This window comes from Ursus americanus, chromosome 9, assembly GCF_024610735.1.
Source record: "Ursus americanus isolate L20-20 chromosome 9, mUrsAme1.1.p, whole genome shotgun sequence".
Lineage (NCBI taxonomy): Eukaryota > Metazoa > Chordata > Mammalia > Carnivora > Ursidae > Ursus > Ursus americanus.
Genome location: NC_142135.1, coordinates 4,615,588 through 4,643,058, shown reverse-complemented (window position 1 = coordinate 4,643,058; position 27,471 = coordinate 4,615,588). Strand labels below are relative to the sequence as shown.

At 53.1% G+C, this 27,471-nt stretch overlaps 1 protein-coding gene across 1 annotated transcript in view; it reads right to left on the bottom strand.

Moving 5' to 3' along the window:
* COL22A1 (collagen type XXII alpha 1 chain) overlaps positions 1-27,471 on the bottom strand; it is a 248,728-nt gene that overhangs the window by 149,213 nt on the left and 72,044 nt on the right. Inside the window, exons 9-15 of the mRNA XM_045812201.2 lie at positions 26,863-26,979; positions 23,477-23,521; positions 21,193-21,255; positions 18,579-18,617; positions 2,486-2,539; positions 1,400-1,453; positions 314-367 (exon numbers count right to left, since the gene is read on the bottom strand). Of these exons, the coding sequence (XP_045668157.2) occupies positions 314-367; positions 1,400-1,453; positions 2,486-2,539; positions 18,579-18,617; positions 21,193-21,255; positions 23,477-23,521; positions 26,863-26,979 (426 nt within the window). The remainder of the gene's footprint in view (positions 1-313; positions 368-1,399; positions 1,454-2,485; positions 2,540-18,578; positions 18,618-21,192; positions 21,256-23,476; positions 23,522-26,862; positions 26,980-27,471) is intronic.

Here is a 27,471-nt window from a genome sequence, read left to right as displayed (position 1 = left end):
CGGTCAAGTGTCAGAAACACCTGGGCTGCCGGGTCAAAATGCGATTCCCGGACTTCAACCAAAGCCGCTGCATCCCTGTCTAGGAATGGGGTCCTGGGAATGTGCATTTAAACTCGATCTCCAGGAGGTTCCCAAGTGCCATAACATTTCAGCATTTCTGGCCTAGGAAGAGACACCAACACTTCATTGCCACCGATACGCGCAAGGCAGTGGGTCCTCCGTGTACAGACACGGGAGGGCCATGTGTCAGGGGGCCCGGTCGCAATCCCTGCAGAAGGAACAGGACCCCTTCCCGAGGCTTGCCTTTACTTACAGGAGCTCCAATGTGTCCAGGAGGCCCGGAGAGTCCAGGTGGTCCTTGGAATCCCTGTGCAAGAGTGTTCACAAGAAAGGTGTGGGCAGGGGAAGGAGAGGCAGGGCAGAGGCAACACCCAGAGATCCCTGCTTCTCCCCTGCCACGTGCTGTCCCTGCTCTACTTAGAGTTCATGCCACCCCCTGCGGGGAGACCAAGTGTCACCATGATTCTCACCCCCACCTGCTCAAGTTCAAGGAGCAGCTAGAATGTGTTGCCTCCGAGCTATAATGAGGCCAGTGCAACAATTTCCATTTCCACTTGCCCTGCGCCCCGTGGCCTTTCCACGACCCGGCCAGGATCTGTGCCCAGCTTCTGAGCAAGCTGCGGGATTCCTGCAGCTCCTCATTCACACTCTGCCCGAGGGCCAGCGGGGCCTGGACAAGTCCTGACAAGGCCCAAAGTGGGCTGCAGAGCCCTGAGGCTCGTCTGCTGCCTGGACCCTCAGGTGCTGTGGATTCGAAGCAGCTAATGTGGAAATGTCTCTTAAGATCTATTAAAATTAGAATGTGCATTTCTTCAGTTAAAGGTATCCCAATTTTGGTGCTCTATTCTATTGAAATAAGCCTCAGTACACAAGAAGTGCACACACACACACATATACACGCATACACATACACATACATACACACACACACACACACACATACACACACACACATACACACCCCCCGCATGCATTTACTGCTGTCTTGATTTTAGTGAAAAATGAAATTAGAAACATCATTTAGGGCCATAATAAGGAGAAGGTTATGTAGGTTATGAGGCACCCGTATCATGGAACGAAACGCATAGATGAAGAGAACAGGTGTGGAAAGATGTCTAATCTGTCATAAATGAAAAAGATAAACAGCAGAGTATGGTATGACTCACTTTTTGCAAGAATTCAGGACAAACCACGTATGTGAGGCTATAGACACCCAAGTGTGCATGCGGTTATATGGGAAGCAGGGGTGGGGATGTCACGCCAACTACTCTGCACCTCAAGCAACCGGTTTTGCACCAAGATTTATCCCCTGGAAACATCGGAGGAAAGCGACACTTACCCGCATGCCCACCTCGCCAGGCAGCCCCGGCTCTCCCGGCTCTCCTGGCTCCCCCTGCACACACAACACGGTGCTGATCAGAACCCAGTGGGACACAGGCCCAGGCACGCCAGCGCAGCCCAAAGCCTCGGGGACATCCGCGTCTGGAACTCAAAACCCATCACAGACACAAGGTAACCACCCGTGAAAGGAGACCCAGGCTGCCCTTGGAGACGTCCCGTGAGCAAAGGTGCTGGTCTTCATTGCAAGGGGGACAGCTCAACCCCCCTCACTCCTGCTGCTAGAGGTCAGCAGAACTAGATTCAGACACAACAGTGGAGAAAGCAGAGTGACTGGAGTGACAAGGAGGGCCTTCTTCATGGAGGGGCCTGGCCATCTGGGGGGGGAGCGAGAGAGTGTCTGCGGAGTATGGAGCCCCCCTTTCTCTCCTGGTCTCCACGCAGGCCTCCTGTCCTGGGTGCTAAAGGCTGAGGACGTAGGAGGTGCTCGTGGTCAAGGCTCCCACTCCGAGGCCTGCCCACCCGTGGTGAACACCACCAAGGGAACACCCAGAACCAACCTCCCTTGGGTTCCTGGTGAGAATGATCCCTTAACGCTCGAGTAGCCTGGCCTGCCCAAGTTGATCCCTTTCGGTCTGGGTTTCTGGAGCGTGTTCTAACTCAGAGGCAGGAATAGACAGGTGGAGTCGGGAAGCTAAGATGGAGGCTGGGGGCCACATGCAGGGGACGGGGTGCTGCTTATGTCCCTCCCCGACTCCTCAAGCTACGAACTAGAGACCTGGGCGAATCCCCCACTTTGGGCCTGGACTTCACTCCAGGCCGGGCTCCGGGACAACAAAGACCTCCAGTGCAGAACTGCTTGTCAGCTGAGTGAGAAACTTGCCTGCAAGGGCTCGCAGGCAGTGCCCGTGGCAACAGCTGTAGCTGCTGTCGCTAATATGATTAGGCTGACCTCTGGGGACCTGGGAAGGTCGCGGTACACATGAGCCCCAGCTCACGCCTGGCCCCTGGCAGAGGCTGCCCCGCTCAAGGACACGGGCTCTGATCAGGGGGCTGCCAGTGGGGAGGACGGTGGGAGCAGACGTACCCGCATGCCTTTGCTGCCGTCTCTTCCAGGGAGACCGGGCAGGCCCAGGGAACCCTATGGCAGAGAGAGAGAGCACTGGTCAGTGCAGGATAAAGAGCACAGGGAATGCAGAGTCTCAGGCTTCACTGGTGACCTACCGCATAGGTTGGGGTCCACATTTTAACAAGACCCCCAGGGGTCCATATGCACCTGCCAGTCCCACGCCCCTCCCCTAACTCACAGTGTGGCCCTTCCTTGCTCCGGGCTCAGTGTCACACACCCAAAGCACAGCGTTCTCAGTCTGGGCCAGATGGACACTGGCCCCGACACCCCTTTGTTGCGGGGGGGGGGGTGCTGTCCTGGGCACTGCAGGATGTCCAGGCGCATCCGTCCCTACACACCAGTAGCACTCCCTAGTGGTGACAACCAAACATGTCTCCAGATACTGCCACAGGTCCCCTGATGCAAACTCGCCCCTAGCTGAGCACCACTGGGCCAGAACAGGTGTCTAGAAGGATTTCTGAAGCTGGTGCACACTCCATTCTAATGGGTAGAAGCCCGTGATAGGCATACTCATGGGGCAGCTGTGGGGAGGAAGGGGGACACAGGCCAGGCTGGTCGTCTCCTACACACACCTTGGAGAGTTCATGGGGGGCACTGAAACACAGGGACTCCAGGATCTCTGAGCTCCCGTCCGACTCCGACACCATTCAATTCAAATCAGAGGATTCTGCCAAGACCTTCAGTCCAGGGTCCCCTGCCCCTCAACCCCTGTCAATTTTCTGTGGGACACTGAGCAAGTCAATGTCTCTTTCCAGGCTCTCCCATCTGTGAAATGAGGTTATTGGACATTCAGACACATGTGCGGACTGATGAGTCCGTAAGTAATATCAAGCAAACACTGTGGTACAGCACGTCCTCTGCTTCTACTCCTTACAGTCCTCAAATAACCCCACGAGAGAGGTCTCGTCGTTCTCTTGAAGGCGTGTCAGACCTTGTACATTGTTCACCTATAAATGCAGATGCATGTGTGTCTGTACGCCTGCACACACATACACGCTTCTAGTTTCCATGAAGTGCCTTCCACAGACTCAATGCTCCTTCTAAGTCAGTGTGATATTGAAAAGACAGAGAACTGCAGCCCTGGTGTCAGACAGACGTGATCTGCGTCCCAGCTCAGCCCCTTTCTAGCTGTGGGACCTCATACACAGCCATGCTGGACGGCCATGTGTGTCACTGGCCTGTCACCTGCATGGAAGAAGAGGCCAGCAGGACTGCTGCCAGGTGAGCGAGGGCTTGGAAATGCAGCACGTGCTCAGCTGTGGGGCCGTCACGGGCTTCCAGGCAGCACGCAGTCAGCACAGCTGCCCTGCCCACGATCACTGAAGGAGTAGATGGAACCACACTGCCCAGGCCCACTCTTGGCAAGGAAATGATGCCGTCCCCTGTGCGCCATGCACGTAATATGCTGGCTGGGAAGGTCACAGGAGATGCGCCCTCCCTCCCTCGCAGAGCAAGTTCACAGTGAAGACAGGGCACCTTTGCTCACATAACACACCCATCTGCTGGTTAGTGGCGTTTGGTTCTTAGGCTCAGGCCAGGAGGCTCTAGTCCTGGAGACTGAAGGGATTGGTGAATGTGAGGAGGCTTCCAGAAGGGATGTCTCCCCACAAGGCAGCCTGGGGAGGGGAATCAAAGACCCGTAGGCTGAACGTCAGCTCCTGCCCCCCTCACTTAGTGGAAGGAGGGCCCCTTGGGGCAAAGGACTTAATATCTGGGGGGCTCAGTTTCACTTTCTGTGAAATGGGAACAATCACAGCTACTGCGAAATTTTTTAAGTATTAAATGTCTCCACGGTGCTCCAAGTAACATTTCCAAAGTTGGTCTGGATGATACCAGTTTGATTTGTAATTAAATTGTGAGGGGTTGGGGGAAGGGAGGGGGTTCTTCAGTCAAATAGGTTTGTGAAATACAGAAATACGGAGTTAAACCCAGTTAAAGATGTTCCTTTACAGCGGGTTTCCTTGAAGCCTTGAATGTGCTTGGTGCTGGTGGCTGTCTGGTGTCCTCGCCTAGCCGATCTGGCCACGGGCTGTGTGAGGGGCTGCACGGCCTCAGTGCCCACACAAGGAGAGGCGCCTAGACATTTCTGCACCTCATCATGGGCAAAACCGAGTCCTTTTTACACCTGTGTCAAGGAGATCAGGCTGCCATTGGCAGGGATTTGAAAGTGCTGGAAAGGAGAGTTATTTACAGAGTAAGAGGAGGAAAGACGGACCGTCTCCAGCGGGCAAGCGCTGCAGTCAGGTCCAGTCTGGGGAGGGAGGACACTTGCTCGTGGGCCTTCAGGTACCTGTGGCTGTCCTCGGTTGGCTACAAGGGGCAGGAGAGCAGGGTGTGGATGTTCCGCAAGAGGAAGGGCTGCTCAATGTTAGGGACCCGGGGTTTCGTCGGCACCAATGGGAGTCGGGTGCTTCCTGGGGTCGAACCACCAGCAGCGTCCTCGAGGGAACGGCTGCCCTTACAGGTGATGTCTCGGCCACCATTTACACATCCACACAATGGGGATGAATCCCTGTCCGCCTCCCCAGCGGGCTGTTTTGGAATTCAAGGGTCCAGAGATGAAGCAGGCACCCAGCACAGGCAGAAGTGATCTCTGAGTTCCTGAGTGCTGACGAAACACCCCTTCGCCTTGTTTCATTGGCACCAAGAATGCAGAACTAGCAGCAATATTACAGGGACGTTAATAACCGCACAAACCAAGTGACACTGAAGAGGCTGCTCGGAGCACTCAGTCCTCACTGAGCACGCACGACGCGCCCAGCATGGAGTACGCTCCTCCCAGCAGTGCCTCTAACTCGTCCCAGGACACTTTGACAAGAACGACACAGCTGTGTTCTACGCTTCATAGTTTATCAAATGCAAGCACAGAGATTCCATTGTGGGTCCACAGCTGCAGCGTCTATACCTGGAATATGCCCTCGGGGCTCCAGCACCGGCCTCTCTGCGGCGTTTGCACGCACTGGTTCACGGGATGCTCGCAGTCCTGCGGGCCAAGTGTCTTTATCCTCACTCTATACAGAGCACTCGGGCACAGAGGGCGTGACGGTCTCAAGCCCACACAGCTGCTGCCATAGCCAGGAGTAGCCAGGCTGAAGCAGCAGGTCCTGAACGCCCAGCCAAGCCCCACTCCCCTTCTCCAGGGACCCTGTTCCTCTCCTGTGGCCTCAGCCAGCCTCGCGTCCCGGGAAAGCAGCAGAGCTCCTTCAGCTGCCTGCCCGGAGGCAGATGCCCCATCAGGCCAGGATGCTGGTGGTCAGGAATAGGGCGGGCTCGGCTCCCCAGCTGCAATGTCTGTCTCCAAGGCCCATGCTGTATCCCCTGCCCCATCCTGCACCGATCTGAGCGGATGGCAGGGACCCCAGACTACTTAGATCTTGCTTCTCTACAACTCTAGGGCTAAATTCAAGATTTCCCAAAAGGAGGGATATTGGAGAAGAATAAGGACCTCCTCTGAGGACATGCCCTTCCCTCTATATGTACTTCCCTCTACAACCAGGCCTATTGCAGGACAAGGTGCAGAGCTCCCCCCAGGTGTTGGTTACCCAGTTAAGATGGTGGGTCCTTGAAAGGCCAGTCTGTCTTCTGGCCGCTGCAGCTGAAGCCAGGGGAAGGGGTGTCTTGGTGGGCTCCTGCCTCAGGAATAAACGGGGGTGTGGGCAGCAGGGCATTGGATCTCCCAGGACCGTCTAATAAAGGGAGCTGGGGAGGAGACCAGAGACAATGCCAGAGGGAACTCCAGAGAGTTCCGGAACCTCCCCTTTGCCCAGTTGTCACATTCCAGCCTTGTTGGCACTTCCCAATAGATGCCCAACACATATCCGGACGAATCTGTCTCATTCGCCGGACAGGAGCTCCAAGAGGTGGGGCGTCAGGGCTCAGCCCCTACCTCCCTGTCACCACGGCCTGCTGGGGACAGGACCCAAGTGCCGTCTGCTTCGATCCCTTCCTGGGCCCTGTGGGCTCCTAAGCGAGACAGCAGGGAGGCCCTCCTACTTTAAAATTAGGCTTGCAGGTATGAAAGCCCCAGGGACACAGTGAACAGCAGGGCATTGTACAGAAACAGTGGTCTTGAGAGCCAGCCAACTGCGGCTTCAAACCCTCCATCACTTAGTACTGATGGTCATGGCCTAGTTAGCCAAATGCTCTAATACCCAGTCTTCATCTGTAAATAGGGATCACAAAGCTGGCTCAGGATCAGTGCTTCCCGAGGACAGGGGCAGCCTGGCAAACTGGTTTGGAACCAGCAGCCACTTCTGCTTTGTGATGGGTGAGCTACCCATGTTTTGTAGCCTAAGACACTGAGTACAGGCCTCCTTAGAGGTGAATATTTTCTCTGTCTAGAAGGATAGCATCTCTTTTCAATCTTATTTTACATGGTTAGGATAACCAAGCCAGCACTGCAAAATAGATCCTGAAAATTTCCACTTGCAAATCCTCATGAGATCCAGGCATTTATTAGACAGGTTCCAGCTCTTATGAAGATTGTCAACCTGACCCAAATATTTCATGTTTTCACGTCATCTCAGCTCGGCCTCCCAGAACACCACCATGCCCTGTGATATACCTTCCAAAATCCCCCAGGGGGGCTCCCCATTCGCTGTCTGCAGCAACTTTGCAAAGGGCAAGGTACAGCCCAGGGCTGCACGCTCTATCCCCTTAGGAAACTCACCCTCCCTCTCTGAGCCTCGGTTCATAGAGACCCACGCTGCATTCAGATGGGAAAAAGGGTGTGGACATCATTAAAATGCCAGTTGTTGGTATAGTTCTGAAAACAAGGAACACGTTCTCCAGCCCGTGGGGTGGGTTAACTAAAGGGGAAGAATGGAGTTGCTCTGGGAATTGGTCAAGTCAGGCACAGAGTGATTTTTAAAGGGAATATGTGTAGCTAAGATCCACTGAAAGTTTAACAAGAGGAGGGAAAGGGAGGGAAGGAAGGACGGAAGAGGGACGCAAAGGCAAGGGAAGTAGACTGGGCAAGAAGGGTCTGGACGGCCATGGAGCCTCTGCCACCTGTTAGCCACACAGAACAAGTCACCTCCCCTCCTGGGTCTCAGCTCCTTCACCTGTGCAAAAGTAACGTGAGAAGAGTTGTACCTCTGGCCCAAGGTGGTCGGTGAGATGCCCGGAGACAATGCCTGGGGAAATGCTGCATATACAGGGAAATCCAAACAAGCATCAGGAACTATTATTTTGGGTAAACTATCCAAACCTCCACTCTTCACCTGTGAAAAGGCAGTCACTCAGATCAAGAGGATGACAATAGATAATGCATATGAAACCCGCTACAGAAGATGACCAGGGCTTGGGGAAGAGGGGTGTTGATGCCACGTCAAGGCGGACCTCTCTGTCCACTCCCCCTCCCCACACACACACTGCCTCCATGGTCTCACTGGGAGCCCCCAGGAGGGTTACATGTGGCAGGAGCTATCTGCTCACGCCCACTTTCAGAACCGGACCTCCAGGAATTATGGGGTTGGTTACCTCATTGGGTAAAATACAGACAAAAGAGAGAGCAGGCATTTCCCCTGTTCTGGTTAATTAACTATCAGGGCTTTTTCTAAATGTTGACAAAGATATTGCTTCATCTCTAGAAGTACACCTGTAAGAGGCAGAGGAGGTCCTGCAGGTGGGGTCTGAGGAGTCCTCTGGGCAGCAGTCCTCAAAGTGTGGCTCCTGGACCAGCAGCATCGGCATCCCCTGGGCCTTGTTAGAAAGGCAGACGCTCTGCTCCCCTCCCAGCCCCCTGAACCAGACACTTGGGGTGTGGGGCCCAGCAAGCTGGGTTAATAAGCGCTCCCGGTGATTCGGCTGTTGTCAAGTCTGAGAACCACTGCTCAGCCCTGATAAATGCCGGCCATGGGGTCAGAAAAAATGAGCACAGCTCCTGGCTCAGCCACACGGAGAGAGAAACTCACTTGGCTCTTGGTCACATAGTTAATACGCTTGTAAAATGAGGGCAGCAGTATTTACCTCCAAACTAAATAGCATGTGTGAGAGTCCTGGCAGACTACAGTCTTCATAAATACCAGGCACTGCTATATTCTCAGATGCTCTACAAATTATTCTACGTGAACCAAGGAAAGGAAAGGACACCCCGTACTGTGATCAGCCTCTCTGGAGCACATTTTCCAATAACTCTCCAGGCTTTGGGAGGCTTGCAGAGCTACAGAGGCTCCCCCTTGGGGGGAGGTGGGAGCCCCGACATTTTGCAGCTGTTGGCCATCCCTGGGGATAAGACTCATCGATGCCCAGGATGCAGAAGACATCATCTGGTGTATAAAAAATGTAACCCTACGCTGGTATAATAGTAATTATACTTAACATTTATGAGCACTTTTTATATAAAAATATAAGTCATTTATTTTCATTAGTTCATTTCATCCTTACAGCAACCCTCTGAGATAAGTAGTGGTACAGGTGCCAGTTTATAGACGAATAAAGTGTTACACAGCCTCCAGTCTGTGTCCAGGGTCCACACCCTCAGCCTCCCCTGCCCCCGCGCCATCCCACCATCCAGCAGCCCAACATTTGCTCTTCCCACAAATACTCCCTGCCTCCTCTACAAAGCCCTAGGTCTTGTGACTGGTCCGTTAGGCTTGGCAAGTGCCTGAGTGTCAGACAGAGGTGGGGAAAGGTACAGACTTTCCTATTCCAGCTCTGCCTGGGGCTGTGAGATCCGGGAACTCAAAACTTCCCCAACGTGTCCTTCAGCACCACGGACAGGGTCTGCGGCGCCATGATTCTCTCAGCGTTTTGCCCCCAACCCCACAAGGCTACTTGAGGGCACATAAGCAGCTAAACTTATTTTTCCCGAAACCCTTTAATTATTATAAAAATAGAAGGCCTTCAACCACAGTTATCCAACTCGATAACCATGAATAATGCACATTAATGCACAGGCTAAGAATAGGAGATGGGGCTGCTGATTAAGACAGCCGTGAGCAAAGAGAAAGGGACCCAGAGCTAGAGGCAATGGCATAAATATATCTTAGAAGTTTCACACATACAAACACACACGTATAATTTATACTTTATGGCTCAGGAGCTCTACAAAGCAGTCATTACATAAAATAAGTTGATTCCCATCAGGGACATGGTTTTTGAGGGTCAAGGCTTCCCAGATACCAGCACTACTTTCACGGAAGGGCAGAGAGCTGACGTTGGCCATGCAGTGGATAGAAGTGGGTCACTCTGTGACCTTGGGCATGCCCCAGACTCCCTAAGGGGCTGCAGAAGGCTGATATCAAACTAAACAGCCTGGTATATAGCAAGAGCTCAGTAAGAGCTGTTATGATTCTTTCCACCATGTGGCACCTTCTTTGAGACCAAGTCACCACACTGTTCCACATAAAATCACCACGGGTCAGGGGCGCCTGGGTGGCACAGCGGTTAAGCGTCTGCCTTCGGCTCAGGGCGTGATCCCGGCGTTATGGGATCGAGCCCCACATCGGGCTCTTCCGCTATGAGCCTGCTTCTTCCTCTCCCACTTCCCTTGCTTGTGTTCCCTCTCTCACTGGCTCTCTATCTTTGTCGAATAAATAAATAAAATCTTTAAAAAAAAATCATCACGGGTCAGCCACTGAATTCTGCACGGCTCCTATTGCTAACGTCTCTATCCCATTCTCTCAGAAAGAATCAGTGAAATAAAAGTGTACCCACTACCCCCTGCTGTGCCTCACTTTTCACTTACACCAGAAACCCCTGATGTGTAGAAGCATCTTGTGGTTTCTGGAGACCCTTCTTGGGCCTTGGTCTGGAACAGAGACACCAGGCAGAAAATCTCTATTTGGCAGGGCCCTCTCTTCTTTCCCCACCAATTCTGCAATCCATTCCATAAAGACTCCATGAAATCTCATCTCACAGTTTCAAGTAAAGCCTGCCCTGGAAAGCCACCCAAGAAAGAACTAGCTCAGGGGGAAGGACCTATCCTTTTACCCTGGAGACAACCCACAGTGTGTTTGTCATGTTGACATCAGTGTGGTGTCATTGTGAGAGCTGGTCTGACTGACCCCTGCTGTGGGGTCCTAGGCACTGCTGTGACTGCCTCACAGAAAGGGCCTTCAGTGAGCTCAGACTGGACTTGAATGGGAAGGCCAAGTCCAGCTGTCACCAGCTCTGCCCTATCAGCTGTGCAGTGGCCAGAGTGATATTTTCCTGGACACACTTTATCATTCTCTGGGCACCCCACTTTTGCTCTCAGGTGCAAATATGTTGCATTAATCATACCTCAAGGCTTATGTGCCTCATTTTGCTGTCCCTCCTCAGTCCCTAGGAGCCCTGCCTGCCCCTAAATGGGTAGCTGTTAGGATTTTGAACAAGCCAGAGCTATTATAAACTGTGTTGTCCTCTTCCTATAGCTTCTTACAGTGAAAACATCAATGTATGTGTTTTCCAAGTCTCAGTGGCTTTTCCACGAAATGGGGGGAATGCCAGTGCTCACTGGGAGGAATGAATGAGAAGGTGCTCTTGGGACCTCCTGGCTCTGTGCAGGAAGGCTCAAAAGTTCCTGGGTCAGGGGCGCCTGGGTGGCACAGCGGTTAAGCGTCTGCCTTCGGCTCAGGGCGTGATCCTGGCGTTATGGGATTGAGCCCCACATCAGGCTCCTCCGCTATGAGCCTGCTTCTTCCTCTCCCACTCCCCCTGCTTGTGTTCCCTCTCTCTCTGGCTGTCTCTATCTCTGTCAAATAAATAAATAAAATCTTTAAAAAAAAAAAAAAAGAAAAAAAAGTTTCTGGGTCAGAAGCATCCCTAGTATTTCAAGAGGCAGAGGGCAAAGTGGGTGCAAAAGGAGGAACCCGGTCTCCAGGGGGAGAAATACTGAGAGAAGGCCAGAATTGGAAGGAGACATGCAGAGGAAGGGTCTCTTGGGGCCCCGTCACAGCAGGTGTGATGTGCACTCCAAACACGTGGACTCTATCTGCCACATACGCGTGGTGCTGAGCGGTGGTCAACAGGGAATCTGTCACAACAGCATTTTACAATCAAATGCAAATTCACCCACGCTTGCACATTTCTAACAGGATGGTGAGGGTAAGCGGGAGGAGGACAGATCCTTGGAACCGAGGAATTCCCGGCGCCCTGCCCCACTGCTGGAAGGGACTTTTGGGCAGGTGGGCCCCCAGTGTCCCTCAAGTCAGCTGCCTTTCCTGACAGGCTGGGTGCTTCACGGTCCACAGTGAGGTGGAGGAGCCTGTTTTGTCCTCGAGGCCGCATGTGCAGAACCTGTTGGTCTCCTCAGACCTGGGGACCAGGCTGCCTCTGCTGACCGCTAGGAACCTGGCTTGCCAACAGCCCTTCGTTTCATCATGTTGGCCTTGGACTCTCTCCTCAGTTTTCCACGTGGCAGCATCTTTAGCTTTGTGATGACCCAGCATACGAAGACTCTTCTACGTGAGGACTCGAGGACACTCAGGCTCACTGCTCTGGGATCCCTTTCAGGACATTCAGCAGAAGTTTCTAGAAAGGAGCACCCGGTCTACTTGTTCAACTCAGATTCCTCTTTTACCACGTCTGTCCTGTCAGGTTTATGATCCCGGCAAGAATTGCAGAAAACCATAGAAGACAAGGGACTGATGTTTGTGTGACCTAAAACTCTGTCTGCTACTGGGCCAGCCAGCCCAGGAAAATTCAGCTGAGTTCCTGATATTCGCTCGTATATTTTTTCTGGTGCACCATACCGTGAAATCTGAGCACAAAATCCATATGAACTTTTATTTATTGCCATATGGATTTCTGTGGAAATGCTTAAGAAAGGACTTTCTAGGGGCTGTTGTTTTTGAGCTTCTTTGCTTCTACCAAATGCTGAGTACTGAGGTGTTGACCCAAGCATGGCTTTACAGGACACTCTGCCCCAATTTTGTCCCCTGTAGGTCTCAGGTGCCCTTGCTAGCTCTAGGGCGTGATCCGGGCTGATGGGGGCTGTGGAGCCCTCTCCCACGCTGTCCCCTACTGTGCTCCACTCCAGGGAAATGCAGCCCTGCCCCACCTCCCCGCCCTGGCCCTGGTCCTGGCCAGCCCTCCCCTCCCGCACCCCAGCCCCATTCTAATGGTAATAGTAACACCAGCTGCTGTTCGTACAGAGGACAAGGCTGGCGGGAAATGCGCCGCTCATGTAGCCGAGCAGCTGGAGACGCTGCCGGCATGATCACTCAGCAGCGTCACTTACAAGGATCCATTTCAGTCAGCCTGACCTCTGAGCGTCACCTCACCCCGCTCCAACTGGCTCATTTCACCACAGCAAAATGGCTGCAGGGATGTCAGGGCTCCCTCCTCACAGCCGTGGGCCCAGGGGAAAGAACATCTGTCTCTGGGCTTCGAAGCAAAAGTACTGAGTTTGTCTGGTTTGAGCTAACTCGGATAATGTGCTTGAACTGATGGCCGTGCTCAGGGAATCCGTGCCTGGATGGCTGGCACCCGATTCTTGCTAATGCTTGCCCGAGTCGTTTAGCAGGTGCCGACGAAGTTCTTTCCTGGATACCCTCACTGAACCCTCACGTCCACCTGAGCAGAGCCCATGGTTGGTTCTACTATCTTCCATGCACAGGAGAGGAAACTGAGGCACCAAGCACTGTGGAGAATTCCCCCTGCTCCCCACCACCGATCACGGTTATGCAGCAGGAAGGGGCAGTGCCAGGGTCCCAAAGCCCGACCCTCAGCCACTGCCATGTTCTGCCTTTTGGACCCATCAGTTGTCCTACCATCCAGTGCTCAGCAGACCCCCCTGTGCGGGGAGACAGGACGCTTTCCTCCAAAATCACACCGTTTTGGAATTTCACGCATGGACAATTGTGAAGGTCCTATACTTAAAAGGATTTTCATTATATTAAGATTAAGACTTAGTCTTTGGTTAAATATTTACAGACATTGTAACACCAGGAAGAGTAATTAACAAGACATATGAAACACCCCAAATCCCACTACCCTACGTGCTGGCGGTTTGCCCTGCACACGCGCCCTTTCATGAGTGAGCACATAGGGCTTCCTACACTGTATCTCATTTGCATGACGTTGCATGCCTAGCTCCCAATCACAAGGTGTTCCTAATTTTCACTCGTGCCCATCTGGTTGCTGTAATGCGATGTTCCATTAGGTGGTTCCCATTTTTCGTTGCTGTTGTGGTTGTCAAGAGTTCTTATAAAAAATACAGTCAGCTTGTGGTAATTTTGTTTCTGCTTCTGTTTCTCCCTTTATATGAATTATGCTCATGATAATTTCCTAGACATTTCTTTTTGTTTCATTTCTTAGTACCCCCTACAGTAGAACACCAAGTGTCCTAGGAAACCCTCAGTGTGCTCTGCTGATGTGACCATCCTCCGCTCCTCTGTCCCCTGAGGCCCAGGCAGGGTCCTCGGCGTGCACAACAGCGTGGGGGATGGAGGCCACAAGATGGCTCGTTTAGAGACCAGTAGGAAGACCCACACTCTGGATGGCGTGAGTGCGTTCATGCATGTCTCCTCCACAGAACTGTGAATGAGCCCCGGGATGGGGGCCCAACCTGGGTTTTAGAGCTCTGTGGACCCACCACCCTCTCTCACATACTGACTACTTAAATGCCACCTATTAAAGAAATACATGTCCCTCTTGTATGGATTTTAGCAATTGCTTCTAGCAGAAAAAAGAAAGGCAAGGGACAGATTTTACACGTGCTTATCACATGCCAAAGACGAAGCCAGGTGCTCTCATTATCAACCTCCTATAATCCCCACAACAGCCCTATAGGGTAGGCATCCATGTTCCCATTTTACAGATGGGACACTGAGGCTCTCAGAGAGACAGCCAAAGATCACCTGGCCCCTGCAGAGCTGGGATCCAAACCATGTCTGCCTAGCTCCCCAAACCTGCTTTCTTTCCATCACCTGAGCCCACGTTTGAGCACAAATCCAAGGCTTCCTCTTCCCCCCTTCCTCCCAGATGCCAGATTTGCAAGGAAAAGAGGACAACCCCAGAATGGCAGAGATGTCCCCAGCGTCACATTGGGCAGGAGCCCTGCAGAGAGAAAATGGAGCGGACCTGGCTTGCAGACACCAGAGGGCACTGTGAGCCTAGGAAAGGGACACAACCCAGTGCCTTGCCATGTCCTCTCTGGCGGCTTTGGTCCCCAGAGCAGAATGACCCTCAGGATGCACCAAGAGGAAGCTCAGCGGAAACTCACATTTTGGACTTGTTTCTGTTGTTTCTAAATCTTTTTCTACGGGTGGGGCTCACGATCCAGCTAATGCAACAGACGTCACCTCCGTGGCATCCAGACCGACTCAGGGCCCACCCAAAGGAACCCTCACGCCAACGTCTCACCGCGCTGGTCGATCTTCTCCGCAGGGAAGAACCGAGGGCAGAGGGCACAGAGGTCATCACCCCTCCCTGCTCCCTCTGACTACATCGGAAATGGTCCCGACCGGCCCAGGGCAGTGGCTATACCCCCTCATCACCACCACCACGTCAGCTGCAAATTCACTGAAAATTACGAGCGTAACAGAAACAGAGCATCACCAGTTTGAGCGCTCCCTGTGCCAGGCACTGCGTCAGACCCTTCACGTACGTTCTCTCCTTTAGTCCCACCCTGCCTTATGTAGTAGAACCATTACCCTTCCCCTTCCCCCTTTTACAGAAAAAGAAACTGAGGCTCAGAGTCACCCAAGGACAGACATGCGGTTAGCACGAGGTGGAGCGAGATTCTGAAGCTGGGTCTATCCCACTGCAGTTGGTGGCCCCCTGCTGGGTCGAGCTGGCCCTCAGTCTTGGATGGCGGATGTCCAAGATCCACTCATCCATGTGCTCGTTTGGCCAGCGCGTACTTAATGCCAGCTGCCTCCCAGACGCGTGGGAAGTTCATCCTCCCCTCCTCTCCTTTTATGGTCCCAATGCCTGGGCTGTGGGGGCAGTTTGGGGGCACCCCCTAAAAGGCTGTGCCCCTTCCCTTAGCCTGATTTCATATCTATTAAAACACTGGGGGAGATTGGCCCCAAGAACCCCACGGTGAATATGGGAACCAGAGAGGAAGTCAGCTTCCAAGACAAGGAGCAGAAGCAGCCCGGGAACACAGAGCCACGGCATGGTCTTGGGCATCTGATGCGGGAGCCGAGGAGAGTCAGAAGGCCAAGAGCTCCAGCAGCTGTTCTGCTGTGTGACCTGGGACCAGTCACCTACCTTCTCTGAGAGCCAGTTTCCTCAGCTGCTGGGGAAGGGGAGCTTCAATCAGCCCCACAGCCTCCCTTCCCTTTGGTAATACCCAGACTTTGTATTTCCCACCATCCGACTCACTTGTGACCTTGGGCTGGTCACTTGACCTCTAAGCTTTGTTCTCCCCATCTGTGAAATGGGCATAAGTAGCACCCTCTCTAAAGCACTGGCTTCATCATGAGACATAAGGTATGGGGCACACTGGCCCTCATGAAAGGCAACATACATCCTGATAGTGGTTAATTAGACACCAGAAATACAAGCCACACAATCGCGATCAGAGAAATACGATTCCTGGGCCCACTGGGCTCCAGTCCATCTGATCCCCTCGCACAGCGCCACTGCTCTGGAGAGAATATTCATTAGAGAAGCCAGTTTGCTGGGCCCTGTCCAAGTGCATTAGTCACCATGGCCTTCTCTGCCCTGTGGACTCTATCGGTCCCTTTGACCCAGCCTGGTCTCGCCTCATCCTCGAGGGGTAAAAGGGAGCAGGAGACTCTAAGTTACAGAAGAGAGCCCCAGGGGCTCGGGCTGCGGTGGGCTGATCACCAAGTCTCAGAGCTGCCGCCCACCAGGGCCTTTATGCATCATCTCGTCCCACCCCCTCGTTTTTACAGATGAGGAAGCAGAGGCCCAGAGAGGGAGGTGACTCACCCCGAATCACACAGCTAATATATGGCAGAATCCAGACTCAGACTTTGCTAAAAATGTTCAACTGCAGGAGAATGTCAACCAAGGACAGAGCTGGAAATGCCGGAGTCTATCTGGCTGCCCATCTGTCCTGCCGGCACCGAGGATGTGAGGAGGCCTCCCTGGCTACCACCGTGACCTGGCAGGTCCTGACTGTGGGCCTGCAGGCAGGGATCTGGGCCACCAGGGAGGGGCCTGCAGCCATCAGGAGAATAAGGCTTCCTGTTCTGAGCTAAACCAGAACAGACAAGGCCGAGATGCCCCTGCTGCTCACAGGAGAAAGAGGCCCATCACTTCCCGCCTGGTGACACCAACACAGGAGGACAGCTCATCAGCCAGAGGCCATGCTGGTCCAGGAGACACACGCTGGTTCACCCAGCAAGCATCACCCAGACCCAGCACCCTGACTTCGAGGGCTCTGGCAGCCCCAGTCCTGACAGCAACATCTGGGTGTCCTGTTCACACCTGTGCTCCAGGCCCACAGGACCCTAGCAAGCTAGCAACGATAGACAGAGGCAGTTGCTGACCTCGAGCACCGAGCCCCCAGGTGCCGTGCTTTGAAGCCACACAGGAACCGTGGACGGTGGCCGCCGCCAGCCCCGTCTTCAGGGTCAGGAGACCCAGACTGGAAAACTGACGGCAAAGTCACACTGCGCTGTGTGTCCGTCCCGCGGCCTCTCAGACTGCTCGGTAACCTCGCGTAGGAGTTACTGTGTGCAGGTGTGTGCACAGCTGTGCTTCGAACAGGGATGAAAGAGAAGTCCTCTGCGGGATAAATGAAGACACAGAGAAGCAGGGGAGAAAACAAATAACATGGCCACCCTGTCTAACAACGGGGCTCTGGCTCCGGACTCCATCTCTTGTCTCTCGCTCGCTCACACACACACACACACACAACTGGGGTCATCCCGTACAGATATTTCCCGTGTGCTTTAAAAATTAACCAACTATTATTTTCATTTCCTAGGTCATCAATTGCTCATCCACATGTGGTTTTGTGTCCCTGAGTGCCGCTGCATGATTTAGCCGTGCGATAACGCGGTTCGCCCTCTGCCCACTACGCGGCACGTGGTTGATTCCAGTCTCACTTATGAATGACACTGAGTGAAACATGGGGGTAGGCACGTCTGGGCATCCTTGTTTGGCTCCGTAGAGTAAACCTCTGGAGTGAAAGTACGCAGTGAGAGGGGACCTACAGGGAGAGAACGGGCTGGCCACGTGAAAGCCATTTCTACGGTAATGGAACAGAGTGGCACCTGCTCCCACAGCCAGCCCTACGCGAGGGGTGGAGAAAAACCCTCCAGGCTCCATGGGCACTGCGTTCTGAGCCTGCGCTCTGGCGAGATGTTAGCACAGACACATGCCCCAGAGTCCTGTGGCTGTCTCTCCTGGGACACGGAAAGTACATTTTTAATAGTTGGTGGGAGTGAAAAATAGCATTTTAGTGACACTCTGATTTTTATTTCTCCTTATAGACTAACAACTTAAGAAAGCTTTCCTTCCCAGAAGAAACCCCTATGTCCTGGGACCTGTCGGGCTTGTCCTCCTTATGATGAAGGTAAAAGAAGGTACAACATTCCTATTTGGGGAGAATGCGTACAGGCCTGCCTCCTATTTCCTCCACCGCTCTGCCTGCCTCGTCCTGCTGCTGTTCCCTGTCATCTCCCCCTGAAACTTCGCCAAGTCTCCTGGCGATTCCCCAAATTCCTCTGCTCTCTTCCCTCACACCCACCTGGCACGTCACACTCAAACATGCCCAGCATGTCTGACCACGCACAGACACTTCAGCGTCTTCCCAAACTGCAGACAAGGCCTGAACACGCTCTGATATCTAACGCCATGCATGCTGGTGCTCAGACCTTCTGCAGCTCTGCGTCCCGCTCCCTAGGAGCCCCAGCGAGCACCCTCTGCTCCAAGCACCGTCAGTCACCCACGGCCCAAACAAACATCCCCTTCCAGTTGTGCTCGCACATGCTCATCTCCGCCGAGCAGCGCTGCCCACTGCATCTGCTTCCACCGCCCAAGTCAGGGGAGCCCCTGCACTGAGGCTCCTCACTCCACCCAGGAGACCTCTTCTCTCCATTCCGATTCTTCCAGGCACCACGTCTCCCAAACCCAGCACCCCCTATCCTGCTCCGTGGCCAGCAGCACGGCCCCAGAGGAGTGAGAATAGGGAAATGCTTACCTTTTCACCCTTCTCTCCTTGGACAAAAGGCCCTCTGCCCTAGAAAAGGAAAGGAGGCACAGATTTAGGACGGAGAATTTCCACACACAACCTCACACATAGCAGCAGCGCCCCAGGGTCTGAAAGGGTCGGGTGCTTTCTCATCAGCTCTGCGAAGGAGCGTCCAAAACAGATGATGACCCTTACTTGTTGAGCATTCATTCTCGTGGGTATCACCCCATTTAATTTTTCCAACAGCTCAATATTACGGTACTCGTATTTTTTCCCTTGTGAGCCTTACTAAGATAGAATCCACCTGCTGTATAATTCACTGACTTAACGTATACAAAGCAACGGTTTTTAGTGTATTTACAGAATTGTGGAACCACCATCAAAATCAAATGTAGGATGTTTTCATCAGCTGAGCCAGAATTCTGTACCTCTTAGTGGTCACTCCCCATGCCCGCCACGTCCTGACCTAGGCAAACACAAATCGACTTGGTCTCTGTAGATCTGCCTCCTCTAGACGGTTCAGATACACAGAATCCCACAATAAGTGGCTCTTACAGCTGGCTTCGCATCCCGTGATTTCTCAGCAAAGTGCTTTCAAGCTTCATCCATTTGTAACATGTATCAGTGTTCCATCCTGCAGAATCCCATGCCACCGCATGAATGTAACACACAGCCCGTTTATCCATTCACCACATGATGAGCACTTAGGTTGTTGCCACTTTTTGGTTATCGTGAATAATGTTGCTCTGAACATTTGCCGACAGATTTTGTGAGGGCATACGTCTTCATTTCTTTTGGGTATATATCTAAGAAGTGGATTGCTAAGTCACTTGATCATGCTGTTTAGGCTTTTAAGGACGGCCAGACTGTTCTCCAAAGCAGTGGCACCGTTTTGTACCCGCGATGTCTGAGAGTCCCAGTTTCTCCACCGTCCCGGCTGGTCTATCCATCAATAGTGAGGCACTTGGGTCTCTAACCATCATCACTGACTTACCTATTTCTCTTTCCAATTCTGTCCCTTTTTGCTTCATGTGTTTTGGACTCCTGCGAGATGCACAGATGTTTATAACTGTTTTCAATTTCTGAAAGATTGACACTTTGAGCATTCTAAGATACCCCTCTTTATTTCCACTAACGTCGGGTTTTAGAGTCTATTTTGTCTGATATTGGCACAGTCACTCCCAATTTTTCAGTTTTCTATTTTCAAAATATATATTTTCCATCCTTTTACAGCCCGCCTATTTGCATCTTTGAATCTAAAGTGTGTCTCCTGTAGACAGGCTAGAGTTGGGTCTTGTTTTTATGTCCAGTCTGAATATACAGCATGATTACCGATAGAGCTGGTTTCAAATCCAGGTTATACTACCTGAATTCATACTACGTCCGGTGAGATTTATAGACACCCCCCTCCCTACCTGGTTCTGGTCCCTCTTCCCCCAGTCTCACGCTGTGCCTACACCTGCTTGTTCAACGCCCCATCACACTGTCCTCCTGCTGCACTAAGGCCTCTATCACCCCCACCGGTCAGGCAGGAAAGGATCTTACTGGCTCTTCTCCATCCACATTGACTCGTTTTTCTCTCTTGCTGCTTACACAAGTTTCTTCGTCTGTTGGCGTTTGGGCTACAATCTTTCTGAGAATGGCTCTGTTTGTGCGACCTTGATTAGAGTTCACTGAGCTTCCTGAATGTGTAGATTACTGCTTTTCACCAAATTTGAGATTTTTGTTTTCACCATTATTTCTTTGAATACACTTTCTGCTCCTTTCCTCTCCCGTTCCGGCAGCCCCATTAGGTGCATTCTGGTGCCCTCCTATGCTCTGTTCATTTTCCTGCCTTCTCTTTCTCTCTAGTCTTCAGATTACAGAATCACTATTGATCTGTTGGCGAGAATGCTGGCCTTTTTTCAGTAGGCTCATTCCTACCTACCACTGAGCCTCTCCACTGATTCCCCTTTTCCTTTCAGTTATAATTTTAAGCTCTAGAATTTCCATTTGGGACTTTTTTTTTTTTTTTTTTTAGAAACTTCTATCTCTTTACTGATATTCTGTATTCGCTGACATGCTGTCATAATACCCGCTTTCCTCCTTTAGGAGTGATTTCCCTTCATCCTTTGACTATCACTGTGACGGCGACTTGGCAGGTTGCGTTTGCTCCTCCGATCCCTGTGCCCCATCACAGGCAGACCCCGTTCCCTGCTGCTTTTCCTGGGGGTCACAGGGACATCTGGAGAACCACACACAGTTCAGTCTGGATGTGGGCAGACAGGAGCCAGCCAGAGAGGGGAGGGGAGGGGAAAATAAGGTGTGGAAAGACAGCAAAATTCTTCCTGGTGGAGGAAGGAGCATGTGCAGTGGTCAGTGAGAAGTGACCAATTTGGAGACTCTGAGCTGCCAATCGGGGCTCCCAGATTCCAGGGGTGGAGCGTGGGGGGTGCAGGACAGGGCAAGAGTGACAGCTGGGGCCACCTCTGGCGGGCCTGCCATGCCCATGGGGAGGAGCTTGGACTCCACTCCGAGGGCAATGTGTGGCTTGGCCTCCAGCTCCCATGAAGTGTTCAGTGCATTCTTGCTGACGTGCATGCGTGGTGGAAGCCCAGGTCTCCCACACCGGCCCTATACTTACCATGTCACCTTTTTCTCCCTTGGGTCCAGGAGCTCCAACCAGCCCAGTGGCTCCCATGTCTCCCTGCAGGGTGCAAACCAGAGAGGAGCACTGGGTCAGGTCCCTTGACGGGGCTCCCCCGCTCAGGCTGCCCACTGCCCACTTGGCCCTCGACGCCCTGGCAGTGGCTGAGTTTGTCCCTGCCAACTTCACAATGAGGCCATGCTTCCCACCCCTGGAGAAGGGAGAAGCATCTAGATAATTTCTCCAACCTCTCAATTTCACAACTAAGGACATCCTGAGAAAGTGAGTGGGAAAGCATCATGCATTTGTCCCCGGGACTGGTCCAGCCCCAGAAGGGGAGTGAGAAGCCCTGGGGTTCAAACCCCCACTCTCCTGCTTCCTGTAAGAGCATCATTACTCTTTGGGCCTCAGGCTCTTCCTCTGCAAAACGGACATGCTGTTATGAGCACACATAAGACTGAAAGCATGAAGGTGCTTTGAAAGCTGCCAGGGGTCAGCCAGAGTCCCCAGATTATGCCACCTGTATGCCCTGGGCCCTCCCAACTGTCCATGAAGACAGGGAGGGCAGGCAGAGGAGAAAACAGTGTTTGCAAGGGAAGAAAGTTCACCAAGGGCCGAGCGTGGGACTGGAGCAGTCTGCTACCGTGTGTGCCACGAGCCAATCCAACACAGGCTGGGGTGCCCGACACGCGAGCCTCAGTTTCGTCTGTTTTTCTCTTCTCTTGGTAGCAATTTCACCTGGGTCTACTCCCACCTCATTCATCCTCGGAACAAACCACCAGTTGGCTCGTGCTGCTCCCCTGGCCTGTCATGCCCTTCCCCTGCCTTCTTTACGCCGAACAGCTCCCGTGCATCCTGCTGGACCCCTGGGCCCCTCCACCCTGGCTCTTTCCACAGGGGATCCCACTCTTCTCCACCACTCTTCTCTGGCCACCAGCCTGTGAGCACTGGGGACAGGGCTCTCTCATTCACTATAGTGTCCCTGCGCCAGAATGGGACCCGGCACCTGGAGTCACCAGACCATGACACCTGACCTGACCTGAGCTATATCTGGGTAAATGGGGCCACTGGGAGCCACAGCTGTTTCCCTGGAGTATTAACCTTGGACTGGGACAATCTGACCTGTGAGACTGAAGGGTCAGGATGGCAAACCATCTCTGAGGGAGCCAGGCTCATCTCCAGGTGGCTGAGCATGAGTCCCTCCCTAGCATTCCCTCCCCTGCCTCGTCCTCCCTGCTAAGGCCACCGCTCAACCCTGGATCTGTTCGACCACAGCACAACACAGTCATTCCGTAACCAGCCACTGCCTCTAACATTCTCCACTTACACTTCCACAAACCCCTGGACACCTTTGCTCTCTTCTGACAGCCGAGAAGCTGAGGTTACAACCCACGGGGTGCCCGGGGAGGCAGAAACCCCTGTGCTATGCAAGGGTTCTTGCAAGGACCATGTGGCACCCGGGACTGCCCTGAGCTGCTCTTCTTTGGCACCAGGGGAGGGGAGGCCATCAGGGGTGTGTGTGTGTGTGTGTGTGTGTGTGTGTGTGTGTGTGTGTGTCCAAGCTCCCCAGCCCAGCAGAGTGGGTGCAGAGCAGAGAAGGGGAGAAAGGAGGGAAAGAGAGAGCTAGAAGGGGAGGGTATCATCTCAGGTGTTTCTACCACCACACTCAGCCCCTCTTTCAAACACCAGACCAGGTAACGGCCTGCGTGACTATGGGCAATTCTCATCTCTCTGGGTCTCAGCTTTCTGAGACCAAAGTAAGGATGTGAGAAGATAGCCCTGTCCAGCTCTGTAAGTGCTAATAACCTGGGGAGGGATGGAGACAGAGAGGTGGCTGAATGACTAAGGAGGAGGCCCCTTGAGGAGGCACCTGGCTTTGAGCAACGAGTTCGGAAAATTTGTGCAAAAAGAATTTCATGCAACTTAAAGAAACGTTACATGCAATCTAAACAGATAGATTCTTACAAGCCCAAGCCCCAAAGCTGCTGGAATATAGAGGCCTAAAGGGATTGACACAGAATTAGTGGACCACAGAGGGGTTCACCCGTTGGAGCAAATGGATGGGAGCCAGGACCTTCTCACCCAACCCCTTGTAGCTCGTATTTCCAGACTGAGAAACAGGTTCAGGACTTCACAACACTTGCTCGATCCTTCTACTTGAACAAGTTCGGAAGCAAACACCACAGGACAGTCATCTAGCACGATGCTTCGTCTCTATGTAAATAGCACAGCAAAGCCTAACCTGGGCCCCAAAGCGCCCCTGAGCTGTGCCTGTACTGACCTTTGGGCCGGGGAGTCCCACGGGGCCATCAGAGCCCTTTTCACCCTAAAGAAAGAAGGAAAAAAAAAAAAAAACAAGAAGTAAGATTCTGTTTAACTCCCCCTCTGCCTTCCGCAGTCCGTTATCCCTCCACAGGCTCCCAAGCCAGTCTCTGAGTGAGCCACGGGCAGCCCGCAGGCGGGACACGGTTTCCTGGAGCCGAGAGCCCCTCTTCTTGCACTCCGACCGCATGGGATACTTTGGCGTCGCCTCTATGCGACCGTCGGTAGAATAAAGACAGGAACAAACAAGATGGTATCCAACGGGTACTGTTTCCCTGATGATGCCACCCCTGGAGGTAAAAATATCACGGGGCCTGCTAATCGTTTCCGTAGTTATTAGTCACCAAAATACCAAAGCAACATGTGTCTGTAACCTACCTCTAAACATCGTTCACTTCCCAACATGCATGCTGTTTGTGTAAAAGATCTGATTACCAGGTCAAAAATTCTCATCTGTCAAGCCGTGGGTGCGTGTAAATACTGCCACACTGCAAACCAATGTACCATGGTTCACACACTCGTATGCGTGCAAACCTCCCCACGCGAGTGAGAAGGAAGCGACACCACATCCATTTACGTGTGCGTACCACCCATCGCTAAAAACACTCCAGCTGCGGCTGCGTACTTAGCTACTCCAGGAACGTGCTTGTTTGGTTGGTTTTTAAATGTATTCATAGATGTCATGTGCACACGCAAATGGGGGTAAATAAATAATGTTTTGTGTGTCTGACCTCACAATGTGCCCATCGAATGCCTGGTACGCAGTTCACGCGCACCATGCTTGGGTCTAGAGATGGAAACATGGACCCAAGAGGCACGTTGACCCAGGAGAATAATGGAAGTGTTCTGTAAACTGAACCCAAGATTCAAACTGCTGGAAGCCAAGTCCGCCCGTGGCCAGGCTCTGCCTCCCCGAAGAGAATGCTCAGATCTCCTGGGGTCCCGTGGGCCGTATCATTTATGGAATTGAAGAGGGTGAGACAGAGGCCAGCCCTATTTAATGAGGTGGTTGTAGAAGCTCTTCCATGTGGTCTCTTCTGGGGGGAGGGAGGAGAGGCTCCCTTCCCCCCACGCACCTGTGCATGGGAAGCAGGCCCGGGGGTGAGCTCCCCAGGCTGGGTGTGCCTCGGCGCTCCTGGGCACGGTAGACAGACCGCACACTGAAGCATTTCTGAAGACCACGTGCTATGTGTCTTAAAACCTCAGTGCTCAGCACACAGTGGGTGCTTACTGGTTACTGTCAGATAGAAGGGATGGTTGAGGAATAAAGGAATGGGTTATTGGGTGATGCCGCCTAGAGTTTGAGGCTGAGAATCTGTAAGGTGATTGAGCATCTTGAAGAGTGAGTCCTTGTCCTGCCGGCAAGAGAGGGCATGTGCCTTTATCCCTCCCTCCCAGCTGTCCCGCCACCATCCGCCCATCAGCCTTCATACCCTGATCCACGCATCCATCAGTTCAACCACTACGTAATAATGTCAGGCTACACACAATCAGTGGCTGAAAATACAGACGTGACAAGATCCAGTCTCTGCATCTGGAACTTACCTTATGGAAGTAAAAACAGGTAGACATTTTTAGTCCAATGTGATCATTGTTATCGTGGATGGCAGCCCAGGGAGAGGAATGGGTCATGGGGTCTTAGAAATAGCAGGTGCATGGCTACATGGGGAATGAGGGAGGGAGGGAGGACTGGAGGGAGGGAGGAGGGAAATCACATAGACAAGGTGCTCAGGAAAGCATTCCTTGGGGACATCTTGAGAGAAGAGCAGGCATGAGCCAGACAAAGGAAGGGGTCCAGGCAAATGCTGCACGTGCAAATGCCCGAAAACAAGAAAGGTCGTGACCCCTCCAAGAAACCAGCAGTTCTTGGTGTCCTGGAAGCTGGCGGAGCAACATGGAGAGAGATGGTGCTAGAAAGACCACTGGGGACCCTCCATGACCACACAGGATGGTTTGGTGGGGATGGGGGTGGTAGGGGAGCGCCAGGGGGTGTTTGAGTGGGAAGATGGGTGGGAGCAAGAAGTAGAGACCTCCTTGAGCCCAGACTCTCCTCCCAGGGGTCCTTTCCCCTGTGCCAGGGACCACAGGCACCTCGGTGGGACACACCCCCGGCACAGCCTGGCTCAGGGAAAAGCCTGGACGGGGCAGAACTGGCTTTGGTCACCTCCCCCAGCACAGTCTGCCCACGAAGCTGCTAGTCCCCCAAACCTTGCAACACATTAGCCTTCTCCTTTGGGGTTCTTAATCGAAACCCAGGGGCAGGGGAGGGGCAGAGGTCCAGTCCTGGGTGCTCACCCTGGCTCCCTGCCTCACATCTCCCTTTCTAACCCAGTGGGCACCAAGCTAAGGTGCCTTGTCTTCACCTCCTGCCCAGAAAAATCCTCAGCTCACAGCAAGGCTGAGCTGGATCCTTTCAGCAAGTTGTGCCAGTGTCTGACTACCTCACCTGACTGAGAGCTCCTAGGGAGAGACAGGGAGCCTGTCTCCCCAGGGCTGCCTCTCTGGATAGAGAGGAAGGGGAGAAGGTGAAGGAGAATAAGGAGGGCAGGGGGAAGGAGGGAGCCTGCCTGCTAGGACATGAGCATTGAAGGTATGTCCATTCCAGCGAACTTCACTGTGATTTCACATTTCTTCCTGTCTGCCCAGCCCCCTGCAGAGTCACTGAGCACCTCCTGTATGCTGGCCCTGAGCAGGAGGCCAGACAGAGCAGGCGATACGACCGCAGGCTGCAGAGCAAGGCCCCGGGCCACGAGGTCCAGCAAACCCCCAGGACCTTGCCTCGCACAGCTCTGCTTTTCATCATCCTTGTGTGTTTGGTTAAGTTGTTCTGCTCAAACGGTAGAAGATTTCTTTTTTTTTTTTTCCTATCAAAAAGGCCATGGTCTGCAGGAAAACAGAACAGATGAAGGCCTTGGGCACTCAGTGAGACATTAAATCTAGGCTAGTGGATGGTGCTGGTGGTGTTTGCAGAAACACCAGTTTGCACATAAGAACTAGGTACACACAGCTCTACTTGCAGGACACCTACTCGGAGTCTTATTCGCAAGCCAGGTCTGTTTTGATGACTCGCACGTGAGTGGAGAGGGTGGCAGCAGGAGTCAGGAAAGCCTCAGGAATACATAAACTCAAAGAAAACATGAAGGGATCTGAGGGCTCCCCTCCTCAGAGCTGGAGCATCAAGAAACAAGAGGTCCAAGGAACAAAAAGGGCTCCCTGACCTGCAAGTCCCCCAGAGCCTGAGGCCATCCTGCCCTGGCCATCCTGGTGCATGATGGGAAATTCCCTCCTCCACTGCTCAGCTTGGGGGCTCCGGGCTGGGGGCTGAGGGTCGACTGCAGAGCGTACCTTTTCTCCGGCTGGGCAGGAGCAGTTGATGGTCTTCAAAAACCCAATTTGTTCACTGCCGGAGGTGGGAGGCTGCTGGGGCAGGGGTGAAGGCTCCGTCAGCACGGTCACCTGGCACTGGAGGGAAATCACAGTGAGTCAGGAGGTCAGAACCTGGCTCTTCACCCAGCACAGCGCCCCAGCAGGCGAGGGGACCAGGAACCCAAGAAGCCTGAGCCTCAGTGGAGGGGAGCTTGGGTCATATGGCAGATTCCTGGCTCCTGAGGCCTTGGACCAGAAGGGCCTGGGCCAGCCTGCTCTCAGCCATGTCGCTGGCGTCTCAGCAGCTGCGGGAACCATGAACCCCTCTGAGCCTCAGTGTTACCCTCCACAGTATGGGGACCAGAGTGTGTCCATCGTGATGCAGTGAAGAGGATTCCATGGGACAACTCAGTGTCTCACACCCACCAGGTGCCTGGTAACGATGTATCTCCCTAATATCACTACTTCCCCGTCTCCCTTCCCTCTGTTCTCCAGGCCCTCACCTGACCTCCTCTCCTTCCCTCAGTCCACAGCCAGGCCCATCTGACTCCAAACCTCCCGCGTTGTGGGCTTCCACCACTGGGCCTC